Genomic DNA, 18,710 nt, shown 5'->3' with positions numbered 1-18,710 from the left:
ACGAAACCCTAAACCATTTTTTTCTTTACAATTGTCCAAAGACCCCAAACCCCAATCAACCTAAATCTTTTTTTTTTTTTTTTTCTTTTTTCTTCTTTTTCTTTTCTTCCTTTCCTTTCTTTATTTTCCCCCGTGAGTCTCCACTGTTTTTTCTTCTTCTTCAGTTCTTCTTCATCCTCTCTCTCTCTCTCTCTCTCTCTCTCTCTCTCTCTCTCTCTCTCTCATTCATCTATCCCTCTCTCTCTCTCTGCATCTCCATCACCAACCCATCCTCACCCTCACCTCTTTCTCCCTCCTCTCTTTCTCCCTCATCTCCCCCCCTGTCTCCCCCCCTGCCGTCGCCCCCCTTGTCGCCCCCCCTGCGGCCCCCCTGCCCCCCTGCCGGCCTCTTTCTCCCTCGATCTCCCCCCTGCCGCCGCCCCCTCCTCTTTCTTAGAGAAGGTGTCTCATAACCCTCTCACTGTCATCCGCTTGTATAATTTCGAATCATATTTAGGGCTTTTTGGAGCTTTAGCATCGAGACGACCAACCATGGCGACCGCTTCAGGTTCTTTCTTCTTTGCCTTTCTTTACGGATCTTACACTTGATTACTTTTACACTTTTTTCTTAAAATTTTCTGAATAATTTAGAAAGATCCTTCCTTTGTGTAATTTTTCATGTAATTTATCATTGTTGATCGAGATTTTGGTTTTTTGAGCTTAGATTCGTTTATGGAATATTAGGGTTTTCCGGAGTTGATGATTTGTTAATTTAGGTTTATCAAGTTCAAAGCATGCTATGTTTACTAATTTTTTATTTTTGTGAATTATTGATTTTTCAGTAGTGTTATTATGGATGTAATAATTTGTGATTTCTCTTTATACAGACTAAATTTATGTTATTCTAGATCACTTTTTTTCTTTTTTGGTTTATGCTGAAACTTTTGTTTTTCAGAGTCTTGTGTTTCTTCTTCCCTACTCCTATATTGATATTCTTGTGTGGTTGGGCTTGTAGTGGCATTCAAATCTAGGGAAGACCATCGTAAGCAAATTGAATTGGAAGAAGCACGTAAGGCTGGGCTTGCACCAGCTGAATTGGATGAGGATGGAAAGGAAATCAATCCTCATATTCCGCAGTATATGTCATCTGCACCTTGGTATCTCAATTCCGAGAGACCTAGCTTAAAACATCAAAGGAAATGGAAATCAGATCCAAATTACACAAAATCATGGTATGACAGAGGTGCAAAGATATACCAAGCTGATAAATATAGGAAGGGCGCATGTGAGAACTGTGGAGCCATGACACATGAAACAAAGGCATGCATGGAAAGACCCAGGAAAGTGGGAGCAAAGTGGACGAACAAACACATTGCTCCTGATGAGAAGATAGAGACTTTTGAGCTTGACTATGATGGAAAACGGGACCGCTGGAATGGATATGATGCATCAACCTATGCCCGTGTCATTGAGAGATATGAATCAAGAGATGAAGCTCGAAGGAAATACTTAAAGGAACAACAACTCAAGAAATTAGAGGAGAAAAATAATATCCAAAATGATGAGGACAAAGGTAGTGACGAGGATGAGGATGAGGACGAGGACGAGGACGAGGACGAGGATGAGGATGATTTGAGGGTGGATGAAGCCAAGGTTGATGAGAGCAAACAAATGGACTTTGCAAAGGTTGAGAAGCGTGTGCGTACAACAGGTGGTGGGAGCACAGGAACTGTCAGGAATTTGCGAATTCGTGAGGATACAGCAAAATATCTTTTAAACCTTGATGTCAACTCAGCGCATTATGATCCCAAAACCCGGTCCATGCGTGAGGACCCCCTTCCAGATGCAGATCCAAATGAGAAGTTTTACAGCGGTGACAACCGATATAGAAGTAGTGGTCAAGCTTTGGAGTTCAAGCAGATGAACATCCATGCTTGGGAAGCATTTGAGAAGGGACAAGATATTCACATGCAAGCAGCCCCGTCCCAGGCCGAGTTGCTTTATAAGAATTATAAGGTAATTAAGGAGAACTTGAAGTCAAAAACGAAGGACACCGTCCTGGAGAAGTATGGCAACGCAGCTAATGAAGAAGAATTTCCAAGGGAGCTTCTACTGGGACAGAGTGAAAGAGAAGTTGAATATGATCGTGCTGGGAGGATCATCAAGGGGCAGGTAAATGCTTTGCATCCACAATTTAGTCTTGTTGCTATTATTAGGCTTTTATTTTGCAACTTAAAATTTTAATCTGCCTCATTATCAAGCTTCAAACACAAGGGGCGATAATCAGTCTGCCAAAGACTCAATTATGATAGATATCTGATCAATCTGCCTTGATACAGGAAACAGCACTTCCCAGAAGCAAGTATGAAGAAGATGTCTATATCAACAACCACACCACTGTATGGGGTTCATGGTGGAAGGATCATCAATGGGGCTACAGGTGTTGTAAGCAGTTGATGCGCAGTAGCTATTGCACAGGTGCTGCTGGAATTGAGGCTGCTGAGGCTGCAATGGATCTTATGAAGGCTAACATTGCTCGTAAAGAGGCCACTGAAGGTTAGTACACCGGTTTTCCTCTCTCCCCAAATGGTTTTCCCTTTTAAGTAGATCAAATCTTTTATATTGACATGTAATATTTGAATCACGTTTACATTATCTCCTCTTTTCTAACTCGTGTCACGAACCTGAAAACAGAGATGCCTCCTCCAGCAGAAGAGAAAAGACTTGCTACTTGGGGAACTGATATCCCTGATGATTTGGTTTTAGATGAGGAATTACTTGCTGAAGCTCTTAAAAATGTATTGTCAGTTTTCTATACAACTTGAAATTTCGAGTTGAAAAGATAACATGTCTATATTTTGAATTTTTTGTTTTGAGTAGTTAATTAATATTATACAATTTTGGCTTGGACAGGAGGATGAAAGAAAGAGAGAAGAGAGAGATGAGAGGAAGCGCAAATACAATGTTAGATGGAATGATGAGGTATATTCTTTTTCCTTTCTTTGGTGAATTTGCCTAGTGTTTAAGTGGCGGAGTCTGTGTGGCTTTCTTGTGAATTTCATCACCATTGTCTATCAATTTCAGGTTACTGCTGAGGATATGGAGGCTTATAGGATGAAGAAAGTCCACCATGATGACCCAATGAAAGACTTTCTCAACTGAGTTCAGATTTTTCACAGTTCGAATGGAACCTGGCTGTCTACATATTAGGGGGGTGTACTCAATTTATACTTTTAATGACTTTTAAAAGACTTTTTTTAAGTGACAGACTTTCATAGACTTTCATGAGGAATTACTTGCTGAAGCTCTTAAAAAGGTATTGTCAGTTTTCTATACAACTTGAAATTTCGAGTTGAAAAGATAACATGTCTATATTTTGAATTTTTTGTTTTGAGTAGTTAATTAATATTATACAATTTTGGCTTGGACAGGAGGATGAAAGAAAGAGAGAAGAGAGAGATGAGAGGAAGCGCAAATACAATGTTAGATGGAATGATGAGGTATATTCTTTTTCCTTTCTTTGGTGAATTTGCCTAGTGTTTAAGTGGCGGAGTCTGTGTGGCTTTCTTGTGGATTTCATCACCATTGTCTATCAATTTCAGGTTACTGCTGAGGATATGGAGGCTTATAGGATGAAGAAAGTCCACCATGATGACCCAATGAAAGACTTTCTCAACTGAGTTCAGATTTTTCATAGTTCGAATGGAACCTGGCTGTCTACATATTAGGGGGTTGTACTCAATTTATACTTTTAATGACTTTCTGATAGACTTTCATAAAGTTTTATTAAAAAACTTTTAGTTCTGTTGTCGCAGAACATGCAGAGCTGGAGCCTCCATCTTTGGTTTGAGAACCTCCTAAGTATGATTATTGTAAGCTGTAGTAATTTATGCTGTTGTTAGGTCACCTTAAAGTAAAAACATGTAAGAAACATTAATGCAAAGAGTAAATGGTGCACAATATTCCGAACTAGAAAATTTGGGATGCACATCATATCTAAATTGGCTTTTTATTGTTTCTTTTTTCTTTTCGACTCTCCTTCTGATCCATCATGAAACCTTCTGCAGACTCATCATGAAATCTTGTGCAACCAAACCTATACTCTTCTATTATTACGTAACATCCTAACACCAACCAACTTCTAAGCAAGGCATCAACTGCTTGCAGGACAAAAGACAAATTCTTATGCAGAATAATCTTAATACTTCATTTACATCCTTTTAGATAATCTAATAAATATTCCCTCCTCAAATCTGATTAGTGAAGGGTTTAATTTTACTACAAATCACGTGCCAACGTCTCCTGAACTTCCATTTCTGCTCTGAACCTGGCTCTAAACTCTTTTGCTCTTTCATCAATTCCTTGCATAAGGGGTGAAACAAATCTCAGTGACTCCCAGATATCATCCTCAGCACAAGTTGTTGATTGAGGTGCCTCACTTTCATTAGTAGCGGCTGCAGCTAGCTTGCAGCTTGTTGATCCCGGCACAGCATCCAGCTCACGAGGCTTGATGTACTTGGTTGATGTGCTCGGCGGTTACTTTGCTTGCTCAGACACAGCAGGCTCTTTAAAGAGCTTGTCAACATATACATGCACACTTTAAAGAGCTTGTCAACATATACATGTGCATGGTGATGATTATTGTGAAGGAGGTGGCGACGACTGAAGTGAAAACCCAGGGCAAGGCGTGGTTTTCGTTGAAAACGTAGTTGGAGAAATTTGTAGGGTCGAAGTTGAACAAAAGCAGAACCAGAAGCTGCTGCTGCAGTACTAGTGATGGTGTTGACACGATTTCTTCTGGGTTTGTGAATGCCTTTGGGCTTGTGTAGTTTGCTTTGCAATTTGCAAGTGAAGCTCTTCCAAGCCTTCCTTTCTGGCTGGTGGAAGCCTCAGTCTCAAGCAAGACATGAGAGACAGAGCGAGAGGGAAGGTTTTTGGCTTTTCTTTCTTATTTTTGTGGCTGGTTTCGCATTGTGCAATTTTATATATGGATTAGTAGCTTACTTCTTACTCTACGCGTTTGACATGAAAATAAAAAATACGCAGTTATTAAGCCTTAATTTATTATAGAGGCCGAAAAGCAGCTTGATTCTAGAATCCATGGTGCAACTTTCACAGCTTGGAGCATTGGATGGATTGAAAGATGTAGAGCCCACCCAAAACTCAATATGCAAGATACTTAATTCGATTCTCAAACCCAATATCAACCCATTTGGATTAGAATGGATTTAACCCAAATTTCACATATAATATATATATTTATGAGTTAGGAATTTGGATTAAGTTAGGTATTAATCAAGGAGTTAAATTTCGAAATTTTCGGCGAAATTTCGCCGAAAATTTCGTTTTTTAAGGGTATGGAAATTTTGGCACCTATTCGTCAATATTTCGTCAACATTTCGGCGAAATTTTCGAAATTTCGGAAATTTCGCCGAAATTTTCCGAAATATACCGAAATTTCGAAAAGCTTCGTCTTCTCCAACAATTCCTTCTCTGTCTTCACTCTTTGCAAGAGAGGGAGATCCCAGCCAACTCCGGCCAGATCTCAGCGGCCCAAGAGAGGGAGATCCCGGCTAGATCTCGGCGGCCTAAGAGGGGAGAAGAAATCGGGGAGGAAAGGAGGAAGAAATCGGAGAGGAGAAGAGGAAGAGAGGGAGAGGAGAAGGAGGAAGAGATTTATGCGCGGGCTGGTACTTGGGAGAGAAAAATGAGAGGGAAGAAGGGTCTCTGCCACGGGAAGGAAAAGGTAAGGAACAGGAAGGAAAGACCGAAAGAGAAAGGAAGAAGAAAAAACAAGAAACAAAAAGGAGAAACAAAAAAACAAAGAAAGAAGAAGGACTTGATGACCGATGACTGATGGGTGCGAGTGGGCGACCACTGAGGGACTGACTGCGCCCAGAGGAAGAAAGAGTGGGCGTGGCTTGTTCAGCAATTGCGTGCACAGTGCACTGAAGGAGAAAGAAAATAAAAGAAAGAAAAAGTCAAAGAGATAAGGCCATCAGTATTGGGTAGTGGTATTGGGCTGCGTGAATTGATATTGTGGAAGTGTGGACTGTGGAGAGAGAATTAACAATTTAACATACAAAATTTGATTTTAGATTTTTAAAATTTATGTTTATAAATTTACAAAAATGTCCATTATTTCAAATATTCATATCTTTTAAATCGTAACTCCGATTGATGCACAGTTTACGCTCACATATTCATGTGTTCGAGACCTTTCCAACAAACCACAGGTCGAAGTCAAAAGCACAATAGTTCAAAAAGTCAAAGAACGGATCAAACTAATTTAAAATAAAAATTATAAAATTAACCTAAAATATTTTATTTCTCAAATAAATTTTTAAAATATTTTTCAAAATAAAACTTGGAAAAATACGGGGTCTCACAATCCACCCCTCTTCAAAGGGGTTTCACAATCTATCCCCCTTCAAAGAATTTCGTCCTTGAAATTTCCAATGAAAGTAATAATCGAACAACTTCAAACAAGCACAAACAACAACAATCCAAAGCTTTGAAAAGTTCTTTTCATTTATGAAAAATTGAAAAATAAATTACACAAGCTCTGAGGTGTTTGTTAAATTAAATTTATATAATTATTAATTAGTAAGCTATTTTTTTAACAGTATTTGTCTCCAGCGCGCATTATATTCATCTTATATCACATGAAACCTACTATATAATTTGGTTTCTTCAATGTTTTTTATCAATGTAGTAGATAATATGTTAAATAAACATATGGTAAAGTTTCATTCAAAATTTCCGTATTTTGATAGCAATTTCCGTCATTTCCATCTAATTTTTGTCGAAATTTAAAAATCTTCGAAATTTCCGTCGAAATTTCCATCGAAATTTCCATCGAAATTTCCTCGAAATCCGAAATTTTATTCCTTGGTATTAATTTATTAATTTGAGTAGGTTTTGGTTCAACTTGGTTGCTCCAACTCTAACCCGAGCACTTTTTAAACAGGTCCTTAGTAGGTTAAGATTTCTGCACAAGGATAAAGTTTTAGACTATGGCTCATCTTAGTGTTTCAAGATAGCTAATATGAGATAAGATGGAGATGGATCATGGATGCCTTTTATGTTCTTTTCTACTTTTTGTTAGCTACTCTCCCAACTGGTGGTAGTGAATAAGCAAGTGCAGTACAACGCATCTACTTTTCCTTTTGTGCAACTTGTAAACGATTCCAAGGTTGCAAGCAGCAACCAATAGAGATTATTTCATTTTCACAGGTACTGAGTAAAAGCATATTTGTACTCTATTTGGCAGCAAGAATTTATTCATTAATTTAAATATGTGAGAACAAATATTCCTTTAAAATATATAATTATGCTTAGAACACAACTATGTTTAATTCATAACAATAAATGATAAATAATCTACTACAAAATTTCCTAGCAGTGAATAACAACCTAGGGAAGTTTGCTACAACATCCATCATTACCATCTGACTTTTATATGAAGGACTAAATAAGGGATTGAACTCCAAATTGATGCATCTCTCTTACCCTCCAAATTGGGTAGAGAGCACCTTCACCTTCTTCAAGATCCACCTGTTGCATGGCCCAGGCGTAGTACAGTGTGTGGATTGTATCCTAAAGAAACAATAGGATTTCACAAAAACATGAGTTCGTACACATAAAAATTCTAATAACCAGAACGATGACACAATAGTATATGTTCTTACAGCTCTTCACAACCCACGAGCAAGTGAAATGCCCAAGTGGGGAAGATAACACATTTAAATATATACGTATTAACTATTTACCTTGCCACCACCTATTATGGAACCAGTTTTATCACGTACACATTAGACTTGCTGCGTTTGGAACTGTAAAATGTTCATGGGAGAAGGGCAGTTGCTATCAGCATTTGCTTCTGTTATATCAATTAAAGTTTTAAGAAAATATAAAATGCCTACCACTACAATGATTATGGGAGAGTCTCCCATCAATTTGGTCTCTCTTACTTCCACATCAGATATATGCAGAATCTGCAACCCAAAAATCATATATTAGTAACACAATGACTAATATATCCGTGCCAAATACAAGCTTATGCCCTGAAAAAGATTCCTTCACTCATTTCTACCAAGACTACCATATCAGCATACAAACAAAAATTAGGCTACAAATGACTTCTCAAACGACTTCAGTTAATGACCCTAGAGCATACAAAAGCTGCTATTTAGTAATCTTAATCAACTCTCAAAGTCATGAAAAACAGCTTGCATTGTGAACGATTATTGCCACGTGATTTTAAAATGATGTGGCAGCCACATCAAAATGATCCAAACTTCAAAGAAACTTTAGTCTCTTCGTCAAATCAAACATTGATTAGCTATTATATACATACATTAGCTTCAGCAAAGATTCATATGCGTAACTATTATAAAACAAAATATAAAAATGACTTTCAAGGATAGTTAAAGAAAAATGATATTTGATAATATCCATTCTAAATATAAATGATATATTAAAGTTTCAGACCCATCTTCATCTTTTAAGTTTTATACCTCCAATATCACTTCTCATTTTTTATGAAGTCTAGCCTTTCAGTCTCAAATATCAAAATTATATGTAACACTATAAGACAAAAAGATAAGCATGGATTTCTAATTAACATTTGTTCAATATTGAACTCTCAACTATATAATTGGCATGGAAACATTAATATATTATAAGGAGAAGCAAACTTTATTACCTTGTTATCTATAAAGATATCATGGCTTTGTAAAGCCATACGCTCGACTTTGCATCGTTCAATCACCTCAGTGCTGCAATACTTCTTCAGTGTTTCAATATCTCCCTGTAAATTTAATGCACTTGTTATTCCAATAAAGATGAGAAACTCTAGTGGCACTCAGATGGGCCATCACTGAGATGATATGTTGAAAGCAAACCATAAACAAAGGGAAAAAAAACATGAGAGAGAGAGAGCGAGAGAGAGAGAGAGAGAGAGAGAGAGAGAGAGAGAGAGAGAGAGAGAGAGAGAGAGAGAGAGAGAGAGAGAGAGAGAGAGAGAGAGAGAGAGAGAGAGTAGGTAGGTAACACAATTCTGCCATTCCTACATAAGCTCAGCTCACTCAGTACTAACCTTCATGTAAGCATTAAGCACTGTTTTGACAGCACCCTGAACTTCTGCCACAAACTCTGGTAAAGAAAAAGATCTAATCCATCCAAAACATTACAATCGGAAAAAAGAAATTAATAAAGTCATCAAAATATAAAGATAGATATGACAGGCAGAAAAGGTCAATATGATCATACAGATCTCGGCAACGGATCTCCTTGATTGATGCAGCAGTATTTGTTTCTTGAAAAATAGTTTCATTGATACTGTCAACTCGATCAGCAGTCAAATATTTGGTAAAACTATAATTCGTAGATAGCAAGTTAACAATGCTTAGCAGGCATACTCTTAAATTTTGTGAACAATTGGGCTATCGCTTGTCTAGCTCCCAATGTTCCCGCATGTCCTCAGAAAAGGCAAATAGATAGAAAAATTTTGTAATGTTTCATGTAAGCATGAAAATTTAACCTTCATTCTGATAGCCTCCCACTTTTTACTCCAGCGAGATTGTTTGGTGGGTGTAACAACGATGATCAGTTCTTGTACTTCTTTCACCTTGTGGGGTAGGTGGGGGGAGGAGTATACTCCAGGTGTTTTCTCTTAGTTGGATTATCACTAACTCATCCTTTACAATGTCATATCCCTATTTTGCTAAGTCAATAAACTTTGCTTCCTTAAGTCCATGGAAGGCAGAGGAAACATTTGAGGGAGAAACACTTGACCAAAATTTGCCAAATAATGATTCTGCAGTATCACTGGGCCCCGGGTGCTGCTGTTTATCTTCCCCAGATGTTGATTCATGGATCTCTCGGTTCGAGAAATAAAAATAAGAGGATCGAACCATTTCTTCTGACTCTTTTTCAAATTTGATAAATGTTGGTTGATCGTATATTTCATTATAGTTCTATGATTCAGAGTATCATTTCCTATTTGATCCCTTTGAATTCCATATTCGAAGTTGCGATCGGATCTATTCATTAAAAAGAATCGATTCAATACATTTCTTATGTACCCATAGGTGCTATATTGGATTTGAATCAGATTTCGGATCAATCTATATTGAAGCCTTCGTTCCATCTTCTGCATCAGCAACATGCTCAGCTGAAGCACCAGAAGGCCCTGAAGCCTGTTCTTTCCCAATTACAAAAGTTTCTTTGACCTAAATTGGACAATAAAAAGAAGGTAAAGTCAATAAACTTCAGCAGATTGAAGTACATAGTAGAACATTTGTAAGAGGTAAGGAAAAAAACACCAAGTAGACCTCCTCTGTGGCAGCCGAGATCTTTTCTTTAACATGAGAAGAAACCTGCAAACATAATTATCAATGAAAACATATTTACTAGAAAAGATACAAGTTCCTTATGAAAATAAATGATGAACAAATGCCAAAGTGACAGTAACAACTAGTGCATATAAGAACAATAGGTCTAAGAGCCATACCGGTGCAAAAACATCTGATCCTCCTTCCTGGATGTGTTTGTGCTTTTGTAATACTTACAATGCCCTCAATTTCCAAGACAAGCATGTTTTTCTGATTAGTCTCATAAAAGAAAACATCTGAACTTTAACAGGGAAAACATGTTTGTCTAGGAAATTGAGGGCATTGTAAGAATTACAAAAGCACAAACACATCCAGGAAGGAGCCCTAGGCAAGATACAACCCTAATAAAAAAGATTAGACAATCCAGAATTCTACATATTTGAAGCACTGCCTATTTTGAAGGTATTTGAAATGAGACTGTTTGTGGGAAAATCCACATCTATCCGAACAGCCAATCACGGCTCGACACGTGGCTGGTCAACACCCACCTCGGAGTTGACTCTCTGTGTTCAAACTTTGACCTCCACATCATCACTGATCGGCATTTCCTCTGCCAGCTCAGACCGAGTTTCCACGCCGGGCCCACCATGTTCGGTCCGAGCCGAACCGATGATCTTCCAAGGGATCGAGTGTCCATCTTTCCACGGTCATCCCAGTTCGGCTCGGCTCGGCACAGGGGACGGTCTCCATTCGAGTTCTGGCGTCGACCAGTTAGGGCTCGGAAAGACCCCCTTCAACTGGACCGGCTCGGTCTGGAATCACATTTCCGATCCGACCACACATGGACTTCATGTCTACGCATAAGAAACATGTGTTCGTATCGGCTCGGCTCGGCTCTCCGCCGCCATTCCCGGGAAGATCATGCTGGGACGAACCGCCGCACTTAAATGCACCTGACACAAATCTTCTGACAGATAGAATATCCAGTCTGCATTCATGACTACTGGGGCAGTTTGCCTGAACCTTCCAACCTTGCATTTAATGGGGGATTCAATGCAGCATTGAATGCTGTGGAAGTAAGCAGCTGAGCATGCAACTAGGTCTGACCAGGTGCGTGGGTCTCTGGCAACCATTCATTCACATGCAGGTAACTTATTCATTAAGTCTTCCTTTGCCTATATAAAGCACCATATATGCACAAAATGATCTATCTACGCATCTATGCATCTACCCACAAACACTCACACAAAAATTCCCACTCACCAAAGAGCTTATTCAACTTGCTGAGAATAACCCAGAACATTTGCCTTGTTCTTCCTATTCTCCCAAGTTCATCCTCTGTTCTTCCTCATCCACCATCAAACACCATCACTGATTTCATCATCGGAGAGTGTTTGGCTGGTACCACACCGGTCCATCTCCTTTGATCTTTTTTCTTTTGCAGGAAGATCTCAATCAACATCCACTTCATCATCCAGCAAAGCATCTGATCAGCCAGATCAGCGTTTCTAAGTTGTTGCATCTACCTCACGAGAATTTGCATCAACAGATTGGCGCAGTCTGTGGGAAGATCGACTTCAGCCGTTGCGTTCATCACCGCAAGTGCTAAGCTCTTCCTTCACACAAGTCATCATGACTACCATCTTTCGGGACAGCAGCTCTTCTTCGGGGGCGTCTCAGAACGATGAACAACATCAGCCTGAGACACCTGAGAAGAGGAGGGGAGCACAACTCCCCAGAACATCTAAGTCCAAAGGTCCCACGAAAATCCGAGCTGCTCATAAACTCCTTAAGGAGAGCCAACGACATCTAGCCGCTGAAAATGCACTCCTGAAGCAGAATAATGAGCTGCTCGCAAAACAGGCCGAGCTGGCCGGGGAACTTGCACGCCATCGTGCTCAGCTCGAGAACAGTGGGGGATCGGGTTTCCGATCGCGCCGGACCCGAACCGAGCAGGAGGTCCTTTCACCGTCTCCTTCTCGGCAAAGCACTCCTGCCGAGCCGAACGACCAGACTGATCGGCAGGACTCTGATTGCGCCTTCCCGGGCTTCGAGGATATGCCCCCGGCCGAACAGGCCGAATTCCTAAATGCCCACCATCTCCTCCAGCAAAAACAGGTGGCTTTCGGGAAGCGTGTCCCCAGGAATTCGAGCGGAGACCGTGCCGACCTGAATACAAATCGGCGACCCCCGGCCCAATCCAGGTTGGGGGCCAACAGTCCAGCCAATTCGGCCGAAACCAGGATCCCGATTGGGGATAGGCTCGGCCCCATCACCGGCCGGGATCCTTCCCCATCAGGAGCTCACTCAGGGAGACGATCGGTGAGTGACCGACTGGGATCGACTATGATCATGTCGGATCGACGACCGGTGAGCGAGAGGATCACTCGCCAACCGGTGAGTGAGAGACTCGGTAACCAGGCCGAACGCTCAGGGGAAAATGCGGCCGAGCCGACCCCGCCCGACGTGGAAAATCTTGTCCGGACTCTGGTCCAGGACCAAATCCGGAGCGTCCACGATCGGCTCGGCCACGTCGAGGTCTCCAGGGGGTACACCGGTAGAGCCGACCACGGAGAGGAACTCCCCCTCCCGTACACCAGCAGAATCATGGATGCTAAGGTCTCCCGCGACACCAAGCCCCCCAAGATGGATCAGTACGATGGGGCCAAGGATCCGTACGACCATCTTGACAGCTTCAGATACGCCATGGAGGCCCGCCAGGCATCTGAAGCCACGAAGTGCAGAATCTTCCCTTCGAACTTGAAGGGCTCGGCTCGGGGATGGTTCCGAACTCTCCAACCGAATTCCATCGACTCCTTCTCCAACCTCCGGAGGGCCTTCCTGGCGAGATATCGGGTTGTATCCGAACGACTCTACAACTTGAACGATATGTCGCTCATTAAACAGCAGGAAGGGAAGAGCCTCAAGGCCTATCTGATCCGCTTCAACATCGAATATACGAAGTGCGACGATTGCGACGACAGGTCAGCAAAGAATGCCCTCATGCAAGGTCTGCACGCCGGGGGACTCCGCTCCCACCTAATGAGGAATCCTCCCTCCACTTACGATGAGCTTTCCGCTGAGGCCACTAAGTGGGCGCGGGCTGAGGAGTGGGATGCTCAGGTGGAGGCCCTGAATCCCAGGCCAACCTCGGCCAAGAGGAAGGAGGGAGAGGTTACAAGTCCCAAACCCCAGGTCCAATCCAAGAAGACCAGGACCGAGGAGCCACGCCAACTTCTGGGCAAGGGGCCCAAGTTTGTCCAGTACACGGAGTACACTCCCCTCAACGCCGGTCTGGAGGCGATCTTCTCCAAGATCAAAGACCAACTCCCAGCTGCCAGGGAGATCAAGGGACCTCCCCCAGACAAAATCAGGGAGGGCGTCTTCTGCAAGTATCATTCCAATCACGGCCACGTCACGGGTGATTGCTACGCCCTCCGCGATGGGATTGCGACTCTTGCCCGGGCGGGTAAGATCAATCAATTCCTGGCCGGCGGGCCTAGGGTACCCAAGGCTGCGCTGAAGAAGCCCACCAACACCATCGAGGTCCAGGATGCTGCCATCGGATCGATCGGCGGAGGGCCAACCTTCGTGGGAAGCTCTAACCGATCCCAGAAGGAGTATGTCAGACAGGCGGCTCAAGCTCATGAGTCCCTGTCAATCCAAGCAGGTCAGCCCAGCACTTCCAAAAGACAACGGAAAGACTGGGCACCGGTCACCTTTGAGCCTAACGAAGCGAATGAGATCATCTTCCCCCACTATGACCCGGTCGTCATAGTGGCTGAAGTGGCCGGGACTACCATTGCACGCTCCTTCGTCGATGGAGGGAGCTCGGTCAATATCCTCTACCACTCTGCGTTCGCGCAGATGGGCATCGGCGAGGATAAGCTGGAGACCGATACACCTGCCTTGGTCGGATTCGGGGGAGAAGTGGTTCAGCCCCTCGGACACATTTACCTTCCCCTTTCGCTCGGGAAGGGACCGATCAAGAAGACCTGCATGACGTACTTCATTGTCGTCAAGCGGCCGTCAGCCTACAACATCATTCTGGGCAGACCGGCTCTGGTCGACCTTGACTGCATCGTCCATTACGCCGACCTCCTCATCAAATGTCCGGTGGGCGATGACTGCATCGTCATTCAGGGAGACCAGTGCTCGGCTCGGTCTTACTACGCCGCTTCGATCAAGCAGAAGGGCCAGCTGCCGAACTCACAGGAACTTGACTCCATCGCTGATTCGGGCAGGTGGCCAAGGGCGGAAACATTCGACTTCACTTCCGAGCCGAACCCAGACACTCGGCCCCTTCCCGCCGAGGCCTGGGAGGAAGTGCCAATCTCGGCCGAGACACCGGATCGGCTCGTCCGAGTGGGGATTCAGATCAGCCCCGAGCAACGTTCTGCCATAGTTGACTTCCTCCGTGCCAATGCGGAGGTGTTCGCCTGGTCTTACGATGACATGCCAGGCATATCGTCTGACGTGATCACCCACAGGCTGAACACCGACCCGGGATGCAAACTGGTCCGTCAGAAGAGGAGGTCTTACGATCCGGTCCGATACGCCGCCATGGCTGAAGAGGTAACCAAGTTGCAAAATAACGGGTTCATCCGGGAAGTCAACTATCCCGACTGGCTTGCCAACGTGGTCATGGTGAAAAAGAACAACGGGAAGTGGAGGATGTGCGTGGACTTCACCGACCTGAACAGAGCTTGTCCAAAGGACAGCTTTCCCTTGCCCAGAATAGATCAGCTCGTCGATGCAACAGCTGGACATCAGCTCCTCAGCTTCATGGACGCCTATTCTGGGTATAACCAGATCCTCATGCACAAATCCGACCAGGAGGGCACATCTTTCATAACTGATCGCGGCATGTACTGCTACAAGGTCATGCCCTTCGGCCTCAAAAACGCCGGAGCCACCTACCAAAGGCTGGTCAACCACATGTTCAGATCTTCCATCGGCAAATCCGTAGAGGTTTACGTGGATGACATGCTGGTCAAAAGCATCAAGGCGGACGATCACGTCAGGGACCTCTCAGACATGTTCGGAGTCCTAAGAGAATATCAGATGCGGCTGAACCCAGCCAAGTGTGTCTTTGGAGTTCGGTCGGGCAAGTTCCTCGGCTACCTGGTCAGCCAACGGGGGATTGAAGCCAATCCGGAGAAGATCCAGGCTTTGATCAACATGAAGTCCCCAAGGACACGCAAGGAAATCCAGAGTCTGACTGGAAGAGTCGCCGCCCTGAACCGGTTCATCTCGAAATCCACCGACCGGTGCCTCCCTTTCTTCAAAGCCTTAAGGGGAGTAGGGAAGAGCATAGAATGGACCCCCCAATGCGAGCAGGCCTTTCAAGATCTGAAAAGGCACATGGGGGAACCTCCCATCTTATCCAAACCCGAGGAAGGTGAAGAACTTTTTCTCTACCTCTCTGTCTCTGACTCGGCTCTCAGCTCAGTTCTAGTGAGAGAGGTCGGCGGTGTACAACACCCCGTCTTCTATACGAGCCGAGCCCTCGCCGATGCCGAGACCAGGTATCCAAAATTCGAGAAGATGGCTCTCGCCCTGGTCAGCTCGGCTCGGAAATTGAGACCCTACTTCCAAGCTCATTCAATCGTCGTCTTGACGGATCAGCCGCTCAGACAAATCCTGTCAAAACCCGAGACCTCGGGTCGGCTCATCAAATGGTCAATCGAGCTCGGCGAGTTTGACATCATCTACCGTCCCAGGACGGCCATCAAAGGTCAAGCCATGTCGGACTTTATCTGTGAGTCGACCACCACGGCGGAAAACCCACCGCGCGCCGACGCTACACCAACCGCGTCTGATCCGAACACAAATGGCGATTACTGCCAGGCTGATCTTCTCACCTGGACCCTCTACGTGGACGGATCTTCCAACACTATGGGAAGCGGAGCTGGGCTTGTTCTGATCTCCCCAGAACAAGTTGTGATGGAGTATGCTCTTCGCTTCAGATTTCAAGCGTCAAACAATGAAGCAGAGTATGAGGCACTCATCGCCGGGCTCAGATTGGCAAAGGAGCTCGGCGCGACCAAATTGAACATCTTCAGCGACTCCCAACTAATCGTCAATCAGATATTGGGAGAGTACGAGACTCGGGAGCCCAGCATGACTGCCTATCTCAAGAAGACCCGTTTGCTGCTCGGGAACTTCTGCGAATACAAAATATCCCAAATCCCGAGGGCAGAGAACTGCAGAGCCGATGCCTTGGCACGTCTGGCTTCGGCCACAGACACCGGATCCGCTAGGCGCGTTCCAGTTGAAATCCTGGACAGACCCAGCACTGCAGAAAACGAAGCCATCGTTATGCAGACCGAGGCCGAGCCGAGCTGGATGACGCCGATCACTAACTATCTAGCCTCCGGGATACTTCCCCCAGAGAAGGACAAAGCGCGTCTCATCAAAACCAGATCAGCTCGGTTCAGTATCATCGACGGTCAGCTCTACAAGAGGAGTTTCTCCCTGCCCTACTTGCGATGTGTCACTCCCCAAGAAGGTCAGAATGTGCTAAGAGAAATCCACGAGGGGATATGCGGAAACCATTCTGGAGGAAGAGCCCTTGCCTACAAGACGATTCGACAGGGTTACTTCTGGCCAACGCTGAACAAGGACGCAGATCATCTGTCTCGCGCCTATATCAAATGTCAGCAATTTGCCGCGATCCCCCATCAACCTCCCCAGTTGCTGACCTCCATATCCAGTCCCTGGCCGTTCGCGCAGTGGGGACTCGACCTGATCGGCCCTATGCCGAAGGCGAAAGGGCAAGTCACCATGGCGGTGGTAGCAGTCGACTACTTCACCAAGTGGGCCGAGGCCGAGCCCCTAGCCACAACCACGGCCGAACGGATGGAGACCTTCGTCTGGAAGAACATCATTTGCCGGTTCGGCATGCCGCACACCATCATTGCGGACAATGGCAAACAGTTTGACTGCAAGAAGTTCAGAAGCTTTTGTTCACGTCTGAACATCAACTTGCGCTTCACCGCGCCTTACCATCCGCAGTCGAACGGACAGGTCGAGGCCATCAACAAGATCCTCAAGAAGACCCTCAAGACTAAACTGGATAATGCTAAGGGAAATTGGCCTGAACTCTTGCCAGAGGTGCTTTGGTTCTACCGAACTTCCTATCTCAATTCCACGAGGGAAACACCCTATGCGTTGGCGTTCGGAATTGACGCTGTCGTCCCGGTCGAAATGGGGACTCCTTCATTCCGGACCGGCACGTACAATCCCGAGACAAATGACACCGGACTTCGGCTCGGCCTGGACATAATCGAGGAGAGGCGAACCGACGCAAATCTCTGCCGAGCCGCTTACCAACAGAGGGTAGCCAAATACTACAATCAAAGGGTCAAACCCAGGAGCTTCGGATTGGGCAGCCTCGTCATGAAAAAGAATCCCCTCGCCGTCAAGGAGAGCTCATTCGATCCGAACTGGACCGGACCATACAGGATTACGGGCATAGTCAAGCCTGGCACCTACAACTTGGCCACTCTGGCTGGGAAGCCTCTCAAGCATAGCTGGAACGCTGAGCACTTAAAGACTTATTATCAGTAAGAATGTAGTTAGGATCGGGGACTGTCCGACCTAACATTCGTTCCAATCAATGAAAGGATGAACACATGTTTGACTCATCTTCTTCTTATTTCTTCAAAGCAAACACTGGGGACTCTACTCCCATACACTTTCAACAAAGAGGGAAAAATCTAAGTGTTCCCTTCGAAAAAATAATCCATGTGCCGAGCCGAAGTGCCACTTTCGGCCCGACGCTCGGTACATTACAGACTCATCAGGTCTATAAACTCATGTGTCGAGCTGGCGCGCCATTTCCGGCCCGATGCTCGGCATATTACAGACTCATCAGGTCTATACACTCATGTGTCGAGCTGGCGCGCCATTTCCGGCCCGATGCTCGGCATATTACAGACTCATCAGGTCTATAAACTCATGTGTCGAGCTGGCGCGCCATTTCCGGCCCGATGCTCGGCATATTACAGACTCATCAGGTCTATAAACTCATGTGTCGAGCTGGCGTGCCATTTCCGGCCCGATGCTCGGCATATTACAGACTTATCAGGTCTATAAAAATCCCTGTCCGAGCCGAAGTGACTTCCTACAGTCCTAACGCTGAACAGGATATTTCTAAAAGAAAAATATACACTCCAACCAACACTTTCATCGTGCATGCCGAGCCGATCTGAAAGTAAGTTTGAATATTTTTCTCAAAAAACAAAATCCCTAAATATCTCAATGGGTATGCCGAGCCCATCTGGGATCACTAGGGTTGTTAAATTTTTACTTATCTTGAAAACAAGTTCTAATTTATCATTACCATTCATTTTCATTGCGATCGGCATGCCGAGCCGATCTCAAGATATC

General features: G+C 44.5%; 1 protein-coding gene and 1 pseudogene across 2 annotated transcripts in view; one reads left to right on the top strand and one right to left on the bottom strand.

Moving 5' to 3' along the window:
• Positions 1-329: 329 nt before the first annotated feature.
• LOC147280400 (pre-mRNA-splicing factor SLU7-A-like) lies at positions 330-3,967 on the top strand. The gene is made up of 8 exons (XM_086251445.1): positions 330-547; positions 995-2,151; positions 2,319-2,535; positions 2,674-2,777; positions 2,893-2,961; positions 3,064-3,295; positions 3,411-3,479; positions 3,582-3,967. Exons 1-6 carry the CDS (start codon positions 532-534, stop codon positions 3,139-3,141), a joined length of 1,641 nt encoding a protein of 546 aa, XP_086107571.1. The 5' UTR covers positions 330-531; the 3' UTR covers positions 3,142-3,295; positions 3,411-3,479; positions 3,582-3,967.
• A 3,304-nt stretch (positions 3,968-7,271) lies between these two features.
• The window catches only part of LOC147280397 (mitochondrial import inner membrane translocase subunit TIM44-2-like), a 45,221-nt pseudogene continuing 33,782 nt past the window's right edge, over positions 7,272-18,710 (bottom strand). Inside the window, exons 6-14 of the transcript XR_015123249.1 lie at positions 10,317-10,361; positions 10,118-10,214; positions 9,402-9,847; positions 9,253-9,321; positions 9,080-9,152; positions 8,687-8,791; positions 7,905-7,976; positions 7,752-7,814; positions 7,272-7,578 (exon numbers count right to left, since the gene is read on the bottom strand). The product of XR_015123249.1 is annotated as a mitochondrial import inner membrane translocase subunit TIM44-2-like (transcript). The remainder of the gene's footprint in view (positions 7,579-7,751; positions 7,815-7,904; positions 7,977-8,686; positions 8,792-9,079; positions 9,153-9,252; positions 9,322-9,401; positions 9,848-10,117; positions 10,215-10,316; positions 10,362-18,710) is intronic.

This window comes from Dryas octopetala, chromosome 7 (assembly GCF_963921425.1).
Source record: "Dryas octopetala chromosome 7, drDryOcto1.1, whole genome shotgun sequence".
Lineage (NCBI taxonomy): Eukaryota > Viridiplantae > Streptophyta > Magnoliopsida > Rosales > Rosaceae > Dryas > Dryas octopetala.
The sequence above is the reverse complement of the archived record's forward strand: the minus strand, read 5'-3'. Positions and strand labels throughout refer to the sequence as shown.